Here is a 15,487-nt window from a genome sequence, read left to right as displayed (position 1 = left end):
AATTGTAGTCTAACGACAGTTCCTAACTTGCTAACTTAATGGTGGCTTTGCAGTCAACCCTCAAACAAAGTTTGGTCGCTTAATAGAGTCTCTGTGCGATAATGGAGGCGACTATTGGTGTCGTGAAGTATGCTAAATATGGTATTGCTTCGAATGGTCTGAACATTCCGATTATTCGAGAAAACGTTACGATTTGGCCTGGTGAAACACAAGGCGACTTTTCGATTGCTGCCGCATGCAATTTTGAGAACTGCCCAAAGGTAATTCGCCGGGTTTTTATATTGTCGGATCCACAAACTTACTTGCAAATTACTGTCAACCATCTTGTTCTAACTTGTTCCAACTTCTTTGTCTAGAAATGGACGCATCGACAGTTTAATCACCAAACACATCCGAAATGTAGATATTGTGTCAATCGTGAGCTTTATGCTGGATTCAGTAGCTTAATAACGGCTCGTTTTTTTGATTTAGACAGCACCAGTAACATTAAGGATCACCTCGAAAAGATTCACAAAGTCAGATTTCCTGGTGCAGCTACTCCTCAGACAATAATACCTACGGCGCCTGTTAAACATCCATTGGAGTATAGTGAGCTCGAGTTTCTTGCATTGCCCCTGGACGTGGATATGGACATGCACAAACTTGGTCGCAAAAGACATAAAAGTGGAGAGGACACTGATGGTTCAGGTAAGTACATCGTGCAAGAATTGTTTCCAAAACTCTGGCTCAGTTCTCAATGTCGGAATGTCTAGACCTTCTTCATTCTTCCTCCTCTTCGGGATCATCATCATCCAGATCGTCATCACCTCTACAAGCTCGTCCTATTTCACCGACTCAGTCCACGGTTTTGCATTTCTTGTTGCTCGACCATCCCCTCAGTCCGGCGGAAGTCGCTACTCGTATATCATGGTATCGTGAACGTTATGGCGAGAACGATGTTACGACCTTTTTCCGTTGGCTTCAGGATTACCATGCAAGTTCTTTGTCTTGTCCATTTCATACTATTTGAATGAGCAAACCTAAACTATACTCTGTTTTAGAGAACAAGTGGATCCCAATTGGTTTTGCTTCACTTGCTATCCTTCTTCTGCTCTGACTTTGTTTCGCAAGCTGATTCTGTCGGATTTATCGTCTGGGCTTCTTCATATCTAAAGAACTTTGCTGTTCATTGGACCGATGCAACCGTAACGGCCGCTTAGCAAATTGATTCTTGGCAAACAATGCTGACTTTCATTGTTTCTATAGGTGTTGATGACCCAATTATTCTATCAATTTGATAATATTTCCAGCTCACTCAGTCCCGGACGTAGCTCAAGGCGGCAAGATGGGCGATTCAACGCAGTCACATTCCCAGAATACGTTCGGGATAAGCATTTCATGGGTGGTTCTGTGGTTCTGGTTGGGCAAGACTGGCCACTAGGTCTCGTCGATTTCTTTACCGGATTTGGTCTTCAGATTGAAGCTGAATACCAGAATAGGTAGATACATAGAAGGCGATATCGATGGCTTTATTGGCCTAACCTGCTTTGAAAATAGTGTGATGATTGCTCCAGCTCTACAAGCGACACAATATCGGAACCCTCCTAATACAGAAGACGAAGATGGCACTGATGATTGTGGCAACAATGGAGAACCAAGTAACTTTGGAGCTTGTGGAGATAAAAATGGTGGTGACACTGGAGGTGATGATTCGCCAACAGATCTGCTGGACTCTCTGTTTGGCATTGGTAGCACGTGGGATCAAAGCACGCTGGCAGAGAGTGTTGCTGAAGCGTTCGCGTCGCTCAGCATTGTCTCTGGCATATCTCGCCGTGCTTTAGGAAGTGATGGAAAGACGGTCCGTGGTAGTGATGGTGATAAAGATGATGACCAAGCTTCTGAACGACTGGAAATCGGAAAGACTTTCAGAGACAATCCTGTGCTTCCTCAAAATCACGCAAAAGTAGAAGATGCTACCTGTGTTGAGCAGGAACGAGAATTGAATGGTCTTTCTAGCAAGAAGGAAATCTCTGATGATAATGGTATGAAAGGCTCGATTTTCGTTGATTTTCCTTCAAACGAAACCAAACCAAACGCTTACTTGAACAGAAGAGAATTTGGCTCTCAAAACTTTCGCTTTCTGGTTAGGCCCTCCAATTATGGCTCTAAGAAAAACGAAACCCGATACGATACATTTTGATTCACCATTAAATGATAGTGAAGATGAGTCTAGTAGATTGCTTTCGAGACAGAGCCCGAAGCTCCCTGAATACCCAACACCACCGCTGGATCGGCCGTCTGGAAGTGGCAAATCAACGATAGCCAAGACGTGGACAAGTTCAGTAATTGGACACTCTTACATTCCTAATATCTGTGCCGAAGACCAAAAGTTTTTATCCAGGTATATAATTCAGGAAGCACTGGGTGAAGGAGGATTTGCTTTTGTGACTGCTGCTACGAGGAAGTCTGACGGGCGACGAGTTGCAATCAAATTTATCTTCAAAAACAAAATGCTCGCTGAGTCTTGGGCTCGAGATAAGGAGCTTGGCGTGATTCCTATAGAAGTCCTTATTCTCAAGAATGTAGGTGCTTCAGAGATTTCGTTTCGTTTAAGGTTGAATGCAAACAGAGACACGGATTATAGTGCAGCGATTAACGCAACCCTACTTTCTAAAGGTGCACCATCCAAATATAATAGAATATGTGGATTACCATTTAGGCATCGACTTTATCTACATGGTTACTGAATTCTTCGGCAGTCCCTGGCCTGCACCGCAGCCAAACCTAGACTCTCTGGCAAATGAAGAAATGTCACTGAACAACCTCACGCAATGCACCTTGTTTGATTGTATCGAACAGCATTCACGACTGACGGAGAACCAGGCTAGACATATATTTAGACAGGTGGTCGATGGTACAGCACACTTGCTCCGTTTCGGCATCCTCCACCGTGACCTCAAGGACGAAAACATCCTGATTGATGACACATTCAAAATCAAGCTTATTGATTTTGGCAGTGGAGCCTTCGTCAGGAAGGGGCAATTGTTTGATCGGTTCTATGCGTAAGTTAAGCGCGTGCTGTGGATCTGGGCACAATTGACTTACGGTGAAATTGCACATTTAGAACGATTCCTTACGCATCACCCGAAATATTGCTTGGTACAAAGTATGCAGGTCCAGAAGCTCAGATGTGGTCTCTTGGTTGTTTGCTATTTGTGATGCTGCATGGCGTGGCGCCATTCGACTCTCCCCAGAAAGCCATTGCTGGTGAAACGCAGCCAATCGATACAGGATTATCCAAAATATGTATTGATCTGTTACAGTGGATGCTGGAGCCTAGAGTTGCACGAAGAGCTACCATAGAGCAAGTACGAAGCCATCCATGGATTGCTGGTGATGTGAATTCTCAAAATCAAGGTAAGCCTTCAAGTGTTAAGTTGCAATTAGGCTGAAAGGACTCAAACTGATTTTTTGAGTTGATTCTCTGTTAGGAAATGGAAATCAGATCTCTCGGTTGTAAATAGATTACACAGACCTTCAGTACTATTGTAGATCAATTTTTTTCTCAGCGCTTGTACGAATATTTTCTGTTTAATAATTTGATTATCCAAGTGTATCACACCTAGCGATTTGTGATGACCTAAAACCCTATATAAATTTGGTCGATTTGTACTTGACATTGATGTTATTGATACAGATGACTTGCGATGGAATGAGCCACACTTATTTTAGATATTTCGACTCGTAGGTTTATACATGTCGTACTCGCCGCAACATCACCAATTACCAAGCGAATGCAGCTTCAAGGCGTCGTTTAAGAACGACGAGATTGGCACATAAACAAGCATTAAGCTAGTAGTAGCTACGCCTGTACCTGTCTCACTATAAGTGTCATTTCACCACATCGTCACGTTGATAACTGACAACCTCCAAGTTAGCAGCTTCAAATTTAACAGTTTCGAATCATCGCGTCTTTCAGGTCGCTGAACAGCGTAACCGACATCTAATCATACAGATAGAGCTTATGCTACCTCATTTTGCCATCGCATCAAGCTGTCTCGCTTGACTCGGGGACAACAGGCGGAAACGTTCTCGACTGACGACCTAGAACTGTTACTGTCCAAGTCTGGATCCACAAATTTCATGCCGCTGCATGGGGCCATTTCAAGAAGTTGTGCATGCTCCTTCTCTGTGTCGACAGTTTTGCGACATTAAATCAGTTGGCCTTTCAAGTTCCAATGGAGGTGACCCAGTATGCCGCTACCTGGTTAAAGGTTAAATTGATATGCTGGCAAATTGAGGAAAGAACTTTGTCCTTGGTCTACAGCTGGTACAACAATCAGTGGTGGAGTCCGATTTTCTTCATATGAATCAGCCTACACAACAAGGATATAAACTCTAGTCAAATCGCTCGAGACCGACGAACATTGCTCATTATTTCAAGACTTTTCGCTGCTACTCCGTAGTGACAAGCAGCTTCCCGAGCAGACACCAAATACCAGACGCAAAACTCAATGCGCACAACCAACACAACAGCAACAAGCACCAAGTCACATTTGCAGGCTCTGATTCTTCTTTGTATCATAAGCCTAGTCTATGCAAAGAAGACGGCAATATGGGCTTATCCGCAAGGACCACCACCCAATCCAAACAACGGACCGGTTCCAGCATTGAATGGTGGCTCGAGCATCGACAACTCTTGTATCATGGATCTTAGGTGCACTTATTTAGATCATTTATACTAGCATAGAGCTAACCAGTCCGAGAATCACTTTAGGACTAGAGGGTCCCCCTCACCTTACTACTTTTGTGCAGGGGATTGGATCACCATAACAGTCTTGGAGCGTCAAACTTGGAATCCGCTTCGCCTTACAGTTGCTAGTGGTGTGCAGTGTCAAAATTACGTCGATACTAAAAATGGTATGGAAATGCCGTTACTATCTTCACATTATGAAAAGTTTGACATCTTCCTCGAACAGGTGCGTGTTATCTTGGTGTCTATGCTTCAGGATCTGGAGACTTGAAAGACTCCATGAAGTTCCAGGTATTCCCAGCAGCTTACAATTGGTTTGCTGGAGAATGGACCTTCCTATTACGAGATTATCAAGGAAGATGGGTGACAACTTCCACTGAAGGAGTAAGTGGTAGCCCTCAATGTCGCGGTATTTTTCTCAAAATGCGGACCTCTCATCATTATTTTACGAATAATAGCCACTGCAATATCACGATAAACACCATCGTGATGTGCTGCTGGTGAATGTTTACCAGCCTGCCAATGCCAATAATGCTTCTGCAGAGCAATTCATCCTTAAAAACACTCAAAGAGCAACGAAAGACTCTTGGTTTATTCGTAAGAGGGATACGTGCTACTTCCAGAATCATGATTACAGTTTGGGTGAAGACAACGACATGAAACACGGCCGACAACCATCGTTTATTTGTGGTTGGGATGAGGTGTGATCTAAGGACCAAGCGATTTCATTTTCCCATTTTGAACTAAATCCCAATTTCTGATAGTACCATAACAATGTGAATTACGTGAAAAGTGAAGCCAATAACGGTGTATGGTTCAGTCCTGTACCGGCACCAGCATCCGTTTCATGTGCGTTTCTTTTAATTTGCGTGCATCCTCTTTACAAAACAAACCCCCAACGTTTTTGACCAACCACTTTCACCTCATAGCGCCATACCAAATGAATATGACAAGCTCTGGTTTCGAGTAAGTATTTCTGGACTTGGTTCCTCTCTTCACTTCTATGTATACGAAGCATTTTGACTGACTATTTCGAAATTTTAGTTTATCAGCTGGAGTCTCAACGGACAGCGGTCCACCGACCTTGTCATCAGTCACCATAGTAAATTTTGGCGGAGGCACTCCGAGAACGTCAGTAACTATGAGTAGTACTGCAGAAAACACTGTACAGTCAAGGTGAGGTAGAACCGTTGTACATTTCAGGTCGTGAAGTTATCAATCCATATTGATCTTTCAAAAGTCGTGGATTTGAATGGGGAGCAGGTATAAGTGTTGGAGCGAGTGTCGGATTTGGAGGTCAACAGGTTTGTGATTGGCTCTCTCACAGAGTGGTGATGTTGAAATGACTATTTTTCATCACCAACAGATTGGAGGCTTTGGAGTAGGCCTCACCGTTGGTTTGGACTACTCCAATACTGATACCAATACTGTCCATACCGCCAATTCCACCTCTCAGTCCACAGAGTTATGGATTTACACTGTAAGCACAAGAACCTGATATGCATCGTAATGTTTAACGAGTTGAAATTAGGAAAACAACTCGGCTCAAAAGGCGCTGACCAACGTCAAGCAAAAGTCGATCGTTAATGTGCCGTACTGGTATACCATTACAAGGACATGGAAGGACGGAACCGTGATGAACTTGAACCTCACCGGAACATTTAACGTGAACTGGTACACCAGTGCACATGCATGTACGGGCGCACCAGTTGACATGTCGTTGGCGCTATTGAAACAATTGCCAATCAATCAACCGGTTTGTGTGTCTTCAAATCCAAACCCGTAAAGCTGGCATTTAAGAAATTAGAAGGGTTTCTGTGTGAAATTCAACCTCAAAATATTTAGAAACACATGAAATGTACAAATTCTACACCTTTCCTCTTGACGTCTTGTTGAATCGCAAATGCGTCATTTGTTTGGTTTGATTTAAGCTAAAGCAAAACATAACCTTGCAATAAGATCCAACCATAGCTGGTTGAGGACAAGGTAAGATTCTTTTCAGTCGCAATGCGAAGATTCCTTTTAATAGCGACCATTGTTGTATCAACTTAGCCAAGGATCGCATTCGTCAAGGCTTTAAGCTAAATAGCTGGCATCAATACATTTGGCCATTGGATGATATCTGCGCATTCAGGTAAGTGCTTTATCGAAACCATATCTTCGAATTCTTCTCCTCCTTGTCTTCATCTGCACTCTCCTCGTTGGACATTGAATTTGAATGTTTGCATTTGACATCTACATAGTCCAGATAGGTAAAACAGTAGTCTAGTATGGACGATATCAAATGGAAGGGAATCCGATTGCCCAACGAAATCCTTCTTGCTATCTTTGAGATTATTGCTGCGAAAGAACAAGATCGAACGGTATTGTTGGAACACCAGCAGAACCATTTAGCCCAACTAGCTCTGGCTTGCAAAGGCTTTAACGAGGCAGCTGTATCCCTTCTATATAAAAGTATTACGACGATGGATGTGCCAGATTACGACACACGTCTTATTTCGAAATCCAGTCTCGTCGCGACTCGAAACCGTAAAACCGATATATACAGTCAACCATCCCTCGAATCCGTTGCCAGCTTAAACGTTTGTCTGTCAGAATTGGTGCATTGTGCCGGAATAGCTCCATTCGTAAATCTAGTCAAGTTCTCACTAAGTTTTGATGGTCTTGACATGCAGTATCTTCGATGGAATGAGCTGCCAAAGTCTCTCACAACCCTGAAGTTGGATTTCTACATTCTCAGCTGTAGAACCCTTATTGATAGAGACGTCTGGGTCGCTCCATATCGTGACATTGAGTGGGAGATCTTATCGGACTATCTTCCAAATCTAAAAATTATTTGGAAAGTGTGCCGCCAGAAATATATGCAAGCATCTCAAATATGCTAGAAAATCTTAAATTACATAGCTTTGAGTTTAGTGGATGTGCGATCGATGGTGCAGGTCAGGAATGTCCAAAGAGTCTTTTGGCCGCATTGCCAAATGGAAGTGCTGCTACTCTGAACAGTATTGGATTTCGTGAAATCTCTTTGGTAAATTGCTCCAGTGGAGATATGGCAGTCTTCAAATCCCTGACGAACGTACAACTGGACTACATCCACCAGTATTGTGACTTCTTAAATGGAATTCCACGAGGTGTAAAAGAAATCGTCGCCACTCTATTATCATGAGAAGAAGAAACTTGTAGGGCACTGACAAACTTTATCGTGGCACACTCTGCAACGTTGGAGACCATATATCTAGATGGTGAAGACGCCGTCGAAATCCACCCCTCTGCTCTGGCTCACGCTGCTGCTTTGAAGAACCTTACTATCGATAGCACAAAGGCAAAGTCAGCAGGGCTAGAATACTTTTTGATCGATCGAGGTAGTCAACTAAGGTACCTGGTAATAAGTGATATGCATGACGAGACGCCCTTCGACCTATCGCTTATAGTATCGACGTGTACCAAACTCGAGTGTCTCAGGTTGGAAGGACCGCTTGTCGAGAACGACGTGGTGCTCTATATCGTGTCGTCTATGCCAACTTTGAACGACTTCACCATACGCAACAATGACAAATTCTGCAGCAACGACTTACTCAAAGCTATTGAAGCTCGACAGAATTTGGTAAACCCCGTGGTAATCGCTATATTGTTGGAAGATTCCATCGTTGAGGTCTCTCGAGACATGGTCGCTGACATTGACAAGGCCAGGCTACCTGACTTAGATGAGTCTGCTGCTAGTGATCTGCTTCGGGAAGCATTTGCTGGTAAAGTCAAAGGTCTAGCCACTATTCACCACAACACAGGTTTTCGTATGAAATCAGAGGTTGTTTCGGATGCTGCTGGTGAGGAAGGCGAAAATGACGGTGATAGTGAGGAGTTTATTTCACGTTGGACTAGTGAAGAAGAGGTTTAGGCATCTATTATGGTAATAATGATTCCCGAGTCGTCTTTTCTTAGCTAGGATGAACTAAATACTTGCTCGTGATTAGTTGAACGAGAGATTTCTTTGTATGTTGATAGTGAGGAAGTGGGAGATGATGCTGATGAAGAGGTTGGTTGTCGTGAAGAGGCGTCTGAAGGAGTATTGATTCCCACCGAACGAAATAGAGTATCAAGTAGGCAAGTAGTTCATGTACCATGCCTCAAAAGTAAATATTTATATATAGCAAACGTATGTTCACAACGCGGATCTCTCTACGTTTTTGTCGCGTCACATTGCTCGTTCAAGATGTTTAACAAGGAAGATGTTACAACTGAATGTGCAACGACACTAAACCCTTATCAATTTCGTATACGTGTGTCAGCCCCTCGTCTTTATTCGAAAATTTTCAAATCGACTTTCCTTCGTTCACTTCGTCGTTCGCTTGCTCTCTTTTTGATACCCATCCCGTGAGAACAGAAGGAAAATAGAGCAATCATGTCCATGTCTGGCCAAGTAAGTTCTCGTTGCAGCTATTGAGACTCTTGTTGTATTGTCTGTCGTTATGCGTCCTTTGGTTTATGTGGTGGAAGTGAACTAGCCAACATTTTTGGGCGCACATTGCAAGCATGCAGCCAAACCGATTACTAATTGTATATCTTCTTTATGCATTTTATAGCTCTTGCAGATCGGTCTTGCTTTCGGTGTTATGCAAGTGGTATGAGACATCTTATTTTGTGTCGGAATCTTAAATTGACATTTTAACCACCATGCACTGTCCTCATAGGCAAACCGATTAAATTTTGATACACCTGAGAATGCAAAGTATGTATCCTGTCTGAGAAAAGTGGATGCTGCATCCAATGGTGGTGTTGGACTGATCGTTTTTTGTGCCCGTCGTATACGGAAGTATCTGACCCATTGAACCTCTATGCAACTAGCTACATTCGAATTGCATATGCAACAGTGCAAGTCATCCAAATGGCAATATTTTATTATATATATACGCAAATCGATGCCAAGAAAGGTATGTCATCTAATTTAACACAGTGTCCTTGTAAACACGAGCTCTAACACACGTAAATGATGATTGTAGATGAGACTGAGCTCAAGTATACAGAAGTCAAGAATCCAATGGATACGGGGTATGTCACAAAAGTGACGAACTATCGTGCTTTGGTTTCGTCAGTCTTTTGGCTGCCCCTTCTAATACTCGATTAATCATCTAGTGCCGAGGCAGAAATAGTGGAAACAACTGTCCGTGACTACGACGTCGCACAGTTGAGAACAGCTGTGATGGGTGCCCTGGTACGTACATTTCCAAAAACCAAAAAAATTTCCTGTGATGTTGTATTGAGATACATTTCAATGACTCCATTCGCTTCACATCCCTGCACATCTCGTAATCGCTTTATATCTCCTAATCTTATTCACTTTCACGTCTTTGCAGATGGGAATCGCAGCAATCACTGGAATTCATTTATATTGGGGATACTTGCGCCCCATGACATTACAATGTGTATTGGGTTTCAAGACTGTTTATGATAACCCAATGACCAAAATCCACCTGTTGGGTCAGCCAGCTTCTGGTGACTTGCAGCGTCCCTTCAAGCCCAAAGGACTCTTGTACGTCCTAGTTTTAGTTGTCTTTCTTAACTCATCTTATTCTCTAATGCGCCCTTCTTGTGTCATAGTGCTGGCAAACCAGTTCCTTCTGTCAAGGAAGTCAAGGCCAAGGAAAAGAAGGATGTAAGTCCGTTGATTTCTTGACTGAGTGTTTTTTTGTCTCATGTAAATATGAAACTTCTAGTCCTGATCCAAATTCTCATTCTCCACTCACATCAAGGCCAAGAAGAAGGTCATCAACAAGGTCCAATAAATTTTTTGTTTAGGCTGCCCAAACTTTTTTGCAAAAGTGTTTGCATGTTTTGTTGCTCCCACTGTTATAATTTAGACGATTGAGAAAATAAAATGAATCAGAAATATCTTCAGGAGCAGGACACCCAAGCAAAAAAGCAATTGTAATTTGTTTGATATGATTTGTTTTCAACTTGTTTCCTTTTGTTCTACAAAAAGAGAATATATTTCATCCCATCAAGGAAAGACTAGGATTCCTTACATCTCTTTCCCTCTCCATCTCTCTCTTTTACAAATAACTATGGAATTGGTTTTTGTGGGTTTATTCTGTGCGTTTGAATTCAAAGACTGGAGTGTCTGGCTTGAATGGTACTCCGAGTTCTTCCAGCTATAACGCAGATAAAAGCATTTAATAACAGAGAATAGCCAACGAAAACGGAAATATTGTCCTTTAAATGGTTCTTTTTACCTTCTGGAATACTTTGGCAAAGTCAGAGAAGAAGGTTTGTTCATCCTAATGTATAGTTGAAGGTGTAGAAGTTTAAAGGTCATATCTGAAAGAGAACAACGAAACGATTGCTCTTGGCGTCAACCAAAAGAGAATCACAGATGCTTTATGACCTGTCACAAACACGTCACGAACGAGACAGCTGGTGACAAAATAATATTTTCCTTTACCTTGGCATACAAATCCACAAACTTCTTGAAGGTTCGGTCCTTGATTAAAGCCAAATCAGCGGGCAGCATCATCAATTGACCAGTAGCCTTGTCCACTGCTTGTTTAGGGCCAGTCCATTTCTTGTCAACCCATTTTTCTTCAAGCAGACGCTTGTAGTAGTCGTTTGTGAACATGGTTGGAGAACGAGTCCATGCTAAAGGGAGTGGATTGTTTAGGGAAAGAGATTTTTTTCTAAACAGATTCAAAACGACTCACGGCCATCGAATCCGGAACGATCAGTATGACAACGTCCTATGAGAACATAAAAGTAAGCAAAAGAAGTAACCAGAAGGTGCAAAAAGCAGCAATGCAAACCTAGAGCGTGAGCGCCAGCAAGTGCAGTGATTTCTTGGTCATTGAAGCCCTAAGACAAAAACGATAATGCCGAATAATTAGTTTCGGTGCCACTGCATGGTAATGACGACTTGAGCAAACAACTCAATAAACGTGAACAGCAAATAACAAATTGTGACGACTTGAACCACCAGCCCGCAGCAAACCACATAAAAATGTCCTCAATACAATATACTCACCATTCGGTAAAAGATGTTTCGGAGATGGTCTTGACCCTGAGCAGCATCAGGTAGACGGCCATCAGGAGTGCATGCTTCAGCAGAGAGAGCATCGACTCTTCCAGCTCGCCATGGAATGGTTGGGCCACCCTATGTGAAGTCAAGGTCAATACGGTAACGTTGTCAGTGTGGTTTATTTGTGTGAAGCGCAATGTATGTCAAGCACACCATTTCTTGAATAGCGACTACACCAGCAAGAGTCCATAGATCAGAGTATGAGATGTCAGGGAATTGCTTCTTGACCTATTATACAAATGTATGAGCTATTTTTTTGTCTTTTCAAACCAAGCATGTTCATTCTTGTCTACCTTTTCCATCAGGTCACGGGCGACCGACAGACCAGCGTTGGCACCGTGTCCGCCCTCAGGAGGGAAACGCATGGTAGCGCCGTTTGAACCGCCAGTGTTTGTAGCCTTGTCGTAGGTACCGGAAGCGTGCCATGCCAAACGAACCAGTACGGGGCCGTATGAGCCATCGTCGTAGTCGGGAGCGTCGAGCATGGATGCTATGAGTGTACATTTGTTAGAGGTGGATTTATTATCAGATGAGGTCGTTGTACTCACCGATAGTGTTGTAGACTTCTTGGTAGTTGAGTGGTTTCTTGACAGCGATGGCAATACCTCCATCCTGTTGTGGAAGATAGATGGATTTTGAGAATTGAATGGGTTAGGATAGTGTATGGAATTGGTTGTGACACCACACGATTTCATGAGCTTCTTGATAATCCACAGCACAAGCAGCAGTGGATGACGACAATAATATTATAAATAAAGCAGTATTAATATACCTGAGAAGAGAGATAGAAGTAACCACCAGCACCCACAGCAGCCAAAAGACCAACCTACAGATTGACAAAATGTTGGATTACAAGACACAATTTTCTAATGCACCACATCAACAAGGTAGAAAATGCAAGGAGATAGTACCCATAATAGAGCATTTGAGCCACCAGCTTCCTTTGGAGGTTCAGGGGCAGCAGCTTTGGGAGCTTCAGTTGAGAATGCTCGTCGAGGAGCAGCTCTGGTGACGAAAGCTCTCCTGGCGACAGTGGGGGCTACGAATCTAGTAGCATTGCTGGCAATACGGAAGGACGCGCGGATAGCTGCCATGGTCCCTGTTTGTTCGCTGTTGTTGTGAGAGTTTGAAAGGCAGAAGTTGATGGAAGAAGCAAACTGTAAAGCAAGCACTTTGGGTGTTGACGTGTAATGCAGATGAAGGCATTAATTTCATATTTAAAGTAGATAATTTGCATTCGTTACGAGTCCGTTGACAGGTGGTATTTGTTAACGTTTTTTATTAAGCTGAATTGTCACCAAGAATGTCATTGCAGTCTTGAGCAGCTCCCAGCCCGAACTTGTCGTGACTTTATGTTGCGGATTGAATTATTTGAATAAAATACACGTAACTGGATCGCCATAATTCGCTCAACGACTCATTTCGTATTGTGGACTATCGACAGCTCCTTTTTTTTGCATCCAAACTCAACGACATTATACGCAAAGATGAAGGAAACCAACAAGAAATCGGCGGTTGCCAAGAAGGACGCTCCCAAAGTCAAGGCTTCCAAAGTAGCAAAGACCCAAAAGCACCAGAAAGGTATTGTCCATAGCCGTGATCGTGAAGTGTGTGTGGTAGCCAAAAGAAAAAGATCTAAACATGAATTACAATAGCTCCAAGGGTCAAGAAGGAAGCCGCCAAACCCAGAAAGGACGCTCCTGTCACTACTCCACCATCATCATCATCTAAGAAGGCTGCTCCTGTCCCTACTCCAAAACCCAGCAAAGTCATCAAAAAGACAAAGAAGGATGCTGCTCCTTCTGAAAAGGCCATTGCCAAACGAGCTGAAAAGAATGCTAGTGCTTTCGTAGCAATGTTTAGAGGCCCCATACAGACCGCAATGTCGGAACAAATGGAACGGGAAATGTTTGACGATACCGACGAGGAAGACGACGAGGACTTTGAAGACGGTGACGACGATGAAGAGGAAGAAGGGGATGACAAACAGGGTAAAGATGACGACGATGAGGACGATGATGATGTAGAAGTCACTTTTGAAGGAATGGACGATAATGACGAGGACGAGCATCAATACTCACCCAGGCATGACGACGAAGAAGACGAAGAGCCTGCACCAAAGTCATCGAAATCAACCAAATCAAAATCAAAGACTGCTGCTACTACTACAGATAGTACCGATACTATAATAGAACCAACAATAGCAACCGAAGAAGCCGACGAATTCGCTACAAACCAATCCGAAATCCTACTTGACCCATCCATGAACGCATTGGCTGATACAATCAATGCAAAGAAACGTAAACGCACGGCTGCATCAATCAAGAATAGTAACGGTAAAAGTACTCCGGGTGTAATCTACTTGGGAAGAATACCGCATGGATTCTATGAACGGGAAATGAAGACTTATTTCACTCAGTTTGGCAAGGTGTCTAGACTCAAGTTGTCGAGAAACAAGAAGGTTGGTCTATTCTTGGAATCTATACGTGGGTTTTCTGTCAAACGTCTAAACATGCTTTTTCTTTTGTCTAGACTGGTCACTCAAAACACTATGCATTCATTGAATTTGAAGATGCCGAAGTTGCTAAAATTGTTGCTGAAACAATGCACAACTATTTAATGATGAATTGTCTCTTGCAATGTGGGTGGTGATATTTGTCAGCAACTAGCAACAAAAGAAAGATTTCACTGTGCACTATTGTCATCCTTGCACATTGAACCAACACGACATGCCATTTACTCCTTCTCGACTCACTAATAGGTAAATTCATGCCTGAAGATGAAGTACATCCAGACACATTCAAGAATACTGAAAAGCCATTCAGACCTATTCCCTTCCAACGTCTACATCGTCAAAAACATAACAGGGTATGTACCCTATACGTTTCCCAAAGACGTGAAATGAATCGTTACGTAGTTCTGCTCACACATCATTTTCATTACAGACCAAAACACCAGAACAACATGCCAAACAAGTGAAGTCGTTGGTTGAACGTGAACAAGCCAAACGACAAAAGTTGCAAGAGATGGGTATTGATTATGATTTCAGTGGATATGTAAGTCCATTCTGTCAGCAATTTTTTTTGGTTCTCTTGTTAGTCTTGAGCATCAAATTTATTATATTAATACCATAATTCATATGTTAACATGCTCGTAATTCCAATCACATAGGAGGCTCTGACTGCTACTGCCAAGTAGATTTCATTGGCGTTGTATAATATCATGAGTTGTTAGCATTTTGTGTAGTTGATTAAAAGGAGAAGAACGCAAAATAGATCTTGTTGCTCTTCACAACAAAGTAAAATTGCAAGGTTTGGTACCTTCTGTTGGGTTGACGGACGATGATATTCTCCAAGATCAATACGAAATTCCCACAGGTAATAAATCCTACGTGGAGAATACAAGTGGCAAAACTAAAAAAAGACAGTGGAGAAGTTCTGACAAACGAATTCCAATAACCAGGAAGTTCAATCTCCAACGTACAGCCACCGTTTTGGCTATCACAGCATGGATCGCCAAGACGCTCACCTTCCAACCAACTCCACCTCACGTTCATCAAACTCCCATAAACAAAGCTCAGGCACACCACCAGAATGTGATTAATACCATTTGTAACAATTGGGCGACTTGTGTCCGAAAATACTGATCTACTTATACCTAAATGCATTATAGAGTATTCAAAGGGAGAGAGT

At 42.6% G+C, this 15,487-nt stretch overlaps 4 protein-coding genes across 4 annotated transcripts; 3 read left to right on the top strand and 1 right to left on the bottom strand.

The window, feature by feature from the left end:
* Positions 1–101: 101 nt before the first annotated feature.
* On the top strand, positions 102–6,518 carry SmJEL517_g03722 (uncharacterized protein; the record flags this gene model as incomplete). Its single annotated transcript, XM_031169650.1, has 20 exons — positions 102–260; positions 357–399; positions 472–687; positions 753–937; positions 1,041–1,184; positions 1,246–1,478; positions 1,537–2,021; positions 2,128–2,561; positions 2,656–3,041; positions 3,104–3,396; positions 4,573–4,696; positions 4,757–4,899; positions 4,959–5,116; positions 5,191–5,433; positions 5,497–5,581; positions 5,662–5,698; positions 5,777–5,908; positions 5,973–6,036; positions 6,099–6,212; positions 6,264–6,518. The coding sequence occupies 20 exons, from the start codon at positions 102–104 to the stop codon at positions 6,516–6,518; spliced, it is 3,933 nt and encodes a 1,310-aa protein (XP_031024373.1).
* A 2,613-nt stretch (positions 6,519–9,131) lies between these two features.
* Positions 9,132–10,512, top strand: SmJEL517_g03721 (uncharacterized protein; the record flags this gene model as incomplete). The annotated part of the gene is made up of 9 exons (XM_031169649.1): positions 9,132–9,149; positions 9,313–9,351; positions 9,421–9,458; positions 9,575–9,660; positions 9,730–9,778; positions 9,863–9,941; positions 10,084–10,259; positions 10,328–10,382; positions 10,480–10,512. 9 exons carry the CDS (start codon positions 9,132–9,134, stop codon positions 10,510–10,512), a joined length of 573 nt encoding a protein of 190 aa, XP_031024374.1.
* A 300-nt stretch (positions 10,513–10,812) lies between these two features.
* Positions 10,813–12,889, bottom strand: SmJEL517_g03720 (uncharacterized protein; the record flags this gene model as incomplete). The annotated part of the gene is made up of 11 exons (XM_031169648.1): positions 10,813–10,878; positions 10,960–11,004; positions 11,169–11,362; positions 11,425–11,460; positions 11,524–11,572; positions 11,742–11,870; positions 11,949–12,023; positions 12,089–12,285; positions 12,344–12,407; positions 12,568–12,621; positions 12,707–12,889. 11 exons carry the CDS (start codon positions 12,887–12,889, stop codon positions 10,813–10,815), a joined length of 1,092 nt encoding a protein of 363 aa, XP_031024375.1.
* A 393-nt stretch (positions 12,890–13,282) lies between these two features.
* On the top strand, positions 13,283–14,993 carry SmJEL517_g03719 (uncharacterized protein; the record flags this gene model as incomplete). Its single annotated transcript, XM_031169647.1, has 6 exons — positions 13,283–13,376; positions 13,451–14,256; positions 14,328–14,436; positions 14,557–14,663; positions 14,741–14,851; positions 14,967–14,993. 6 exons carry the CDS (start codon positions 13,283–13,285, stop codon positions 14,991–14,993), a joined length of 1,254 nt encoding a protein of 417 aa, XP_031024319.1.
* Between the last annotated feature and the right edge of the window lie 494 nt (positions 14,994–15,487).

The sequence above is a fragment of the Synchytrium microbalum genome (genome assembly GCF_006535985.1).
Source record: "Synchytrium microbalum strain JEL517 chromosome Unknown SmJEL517_scf0021, whole genome shotgun sequence".
NCBI lineage: Eukaryota > Fungi > Chytridiomycota > Chytridiomycetes > Synchytriales > Synchytriaceae > Synchytrium > Synchytrium microbalum.
This window is presented reverse-complemented; position numbering and strand designations above follow the sequence as displayed.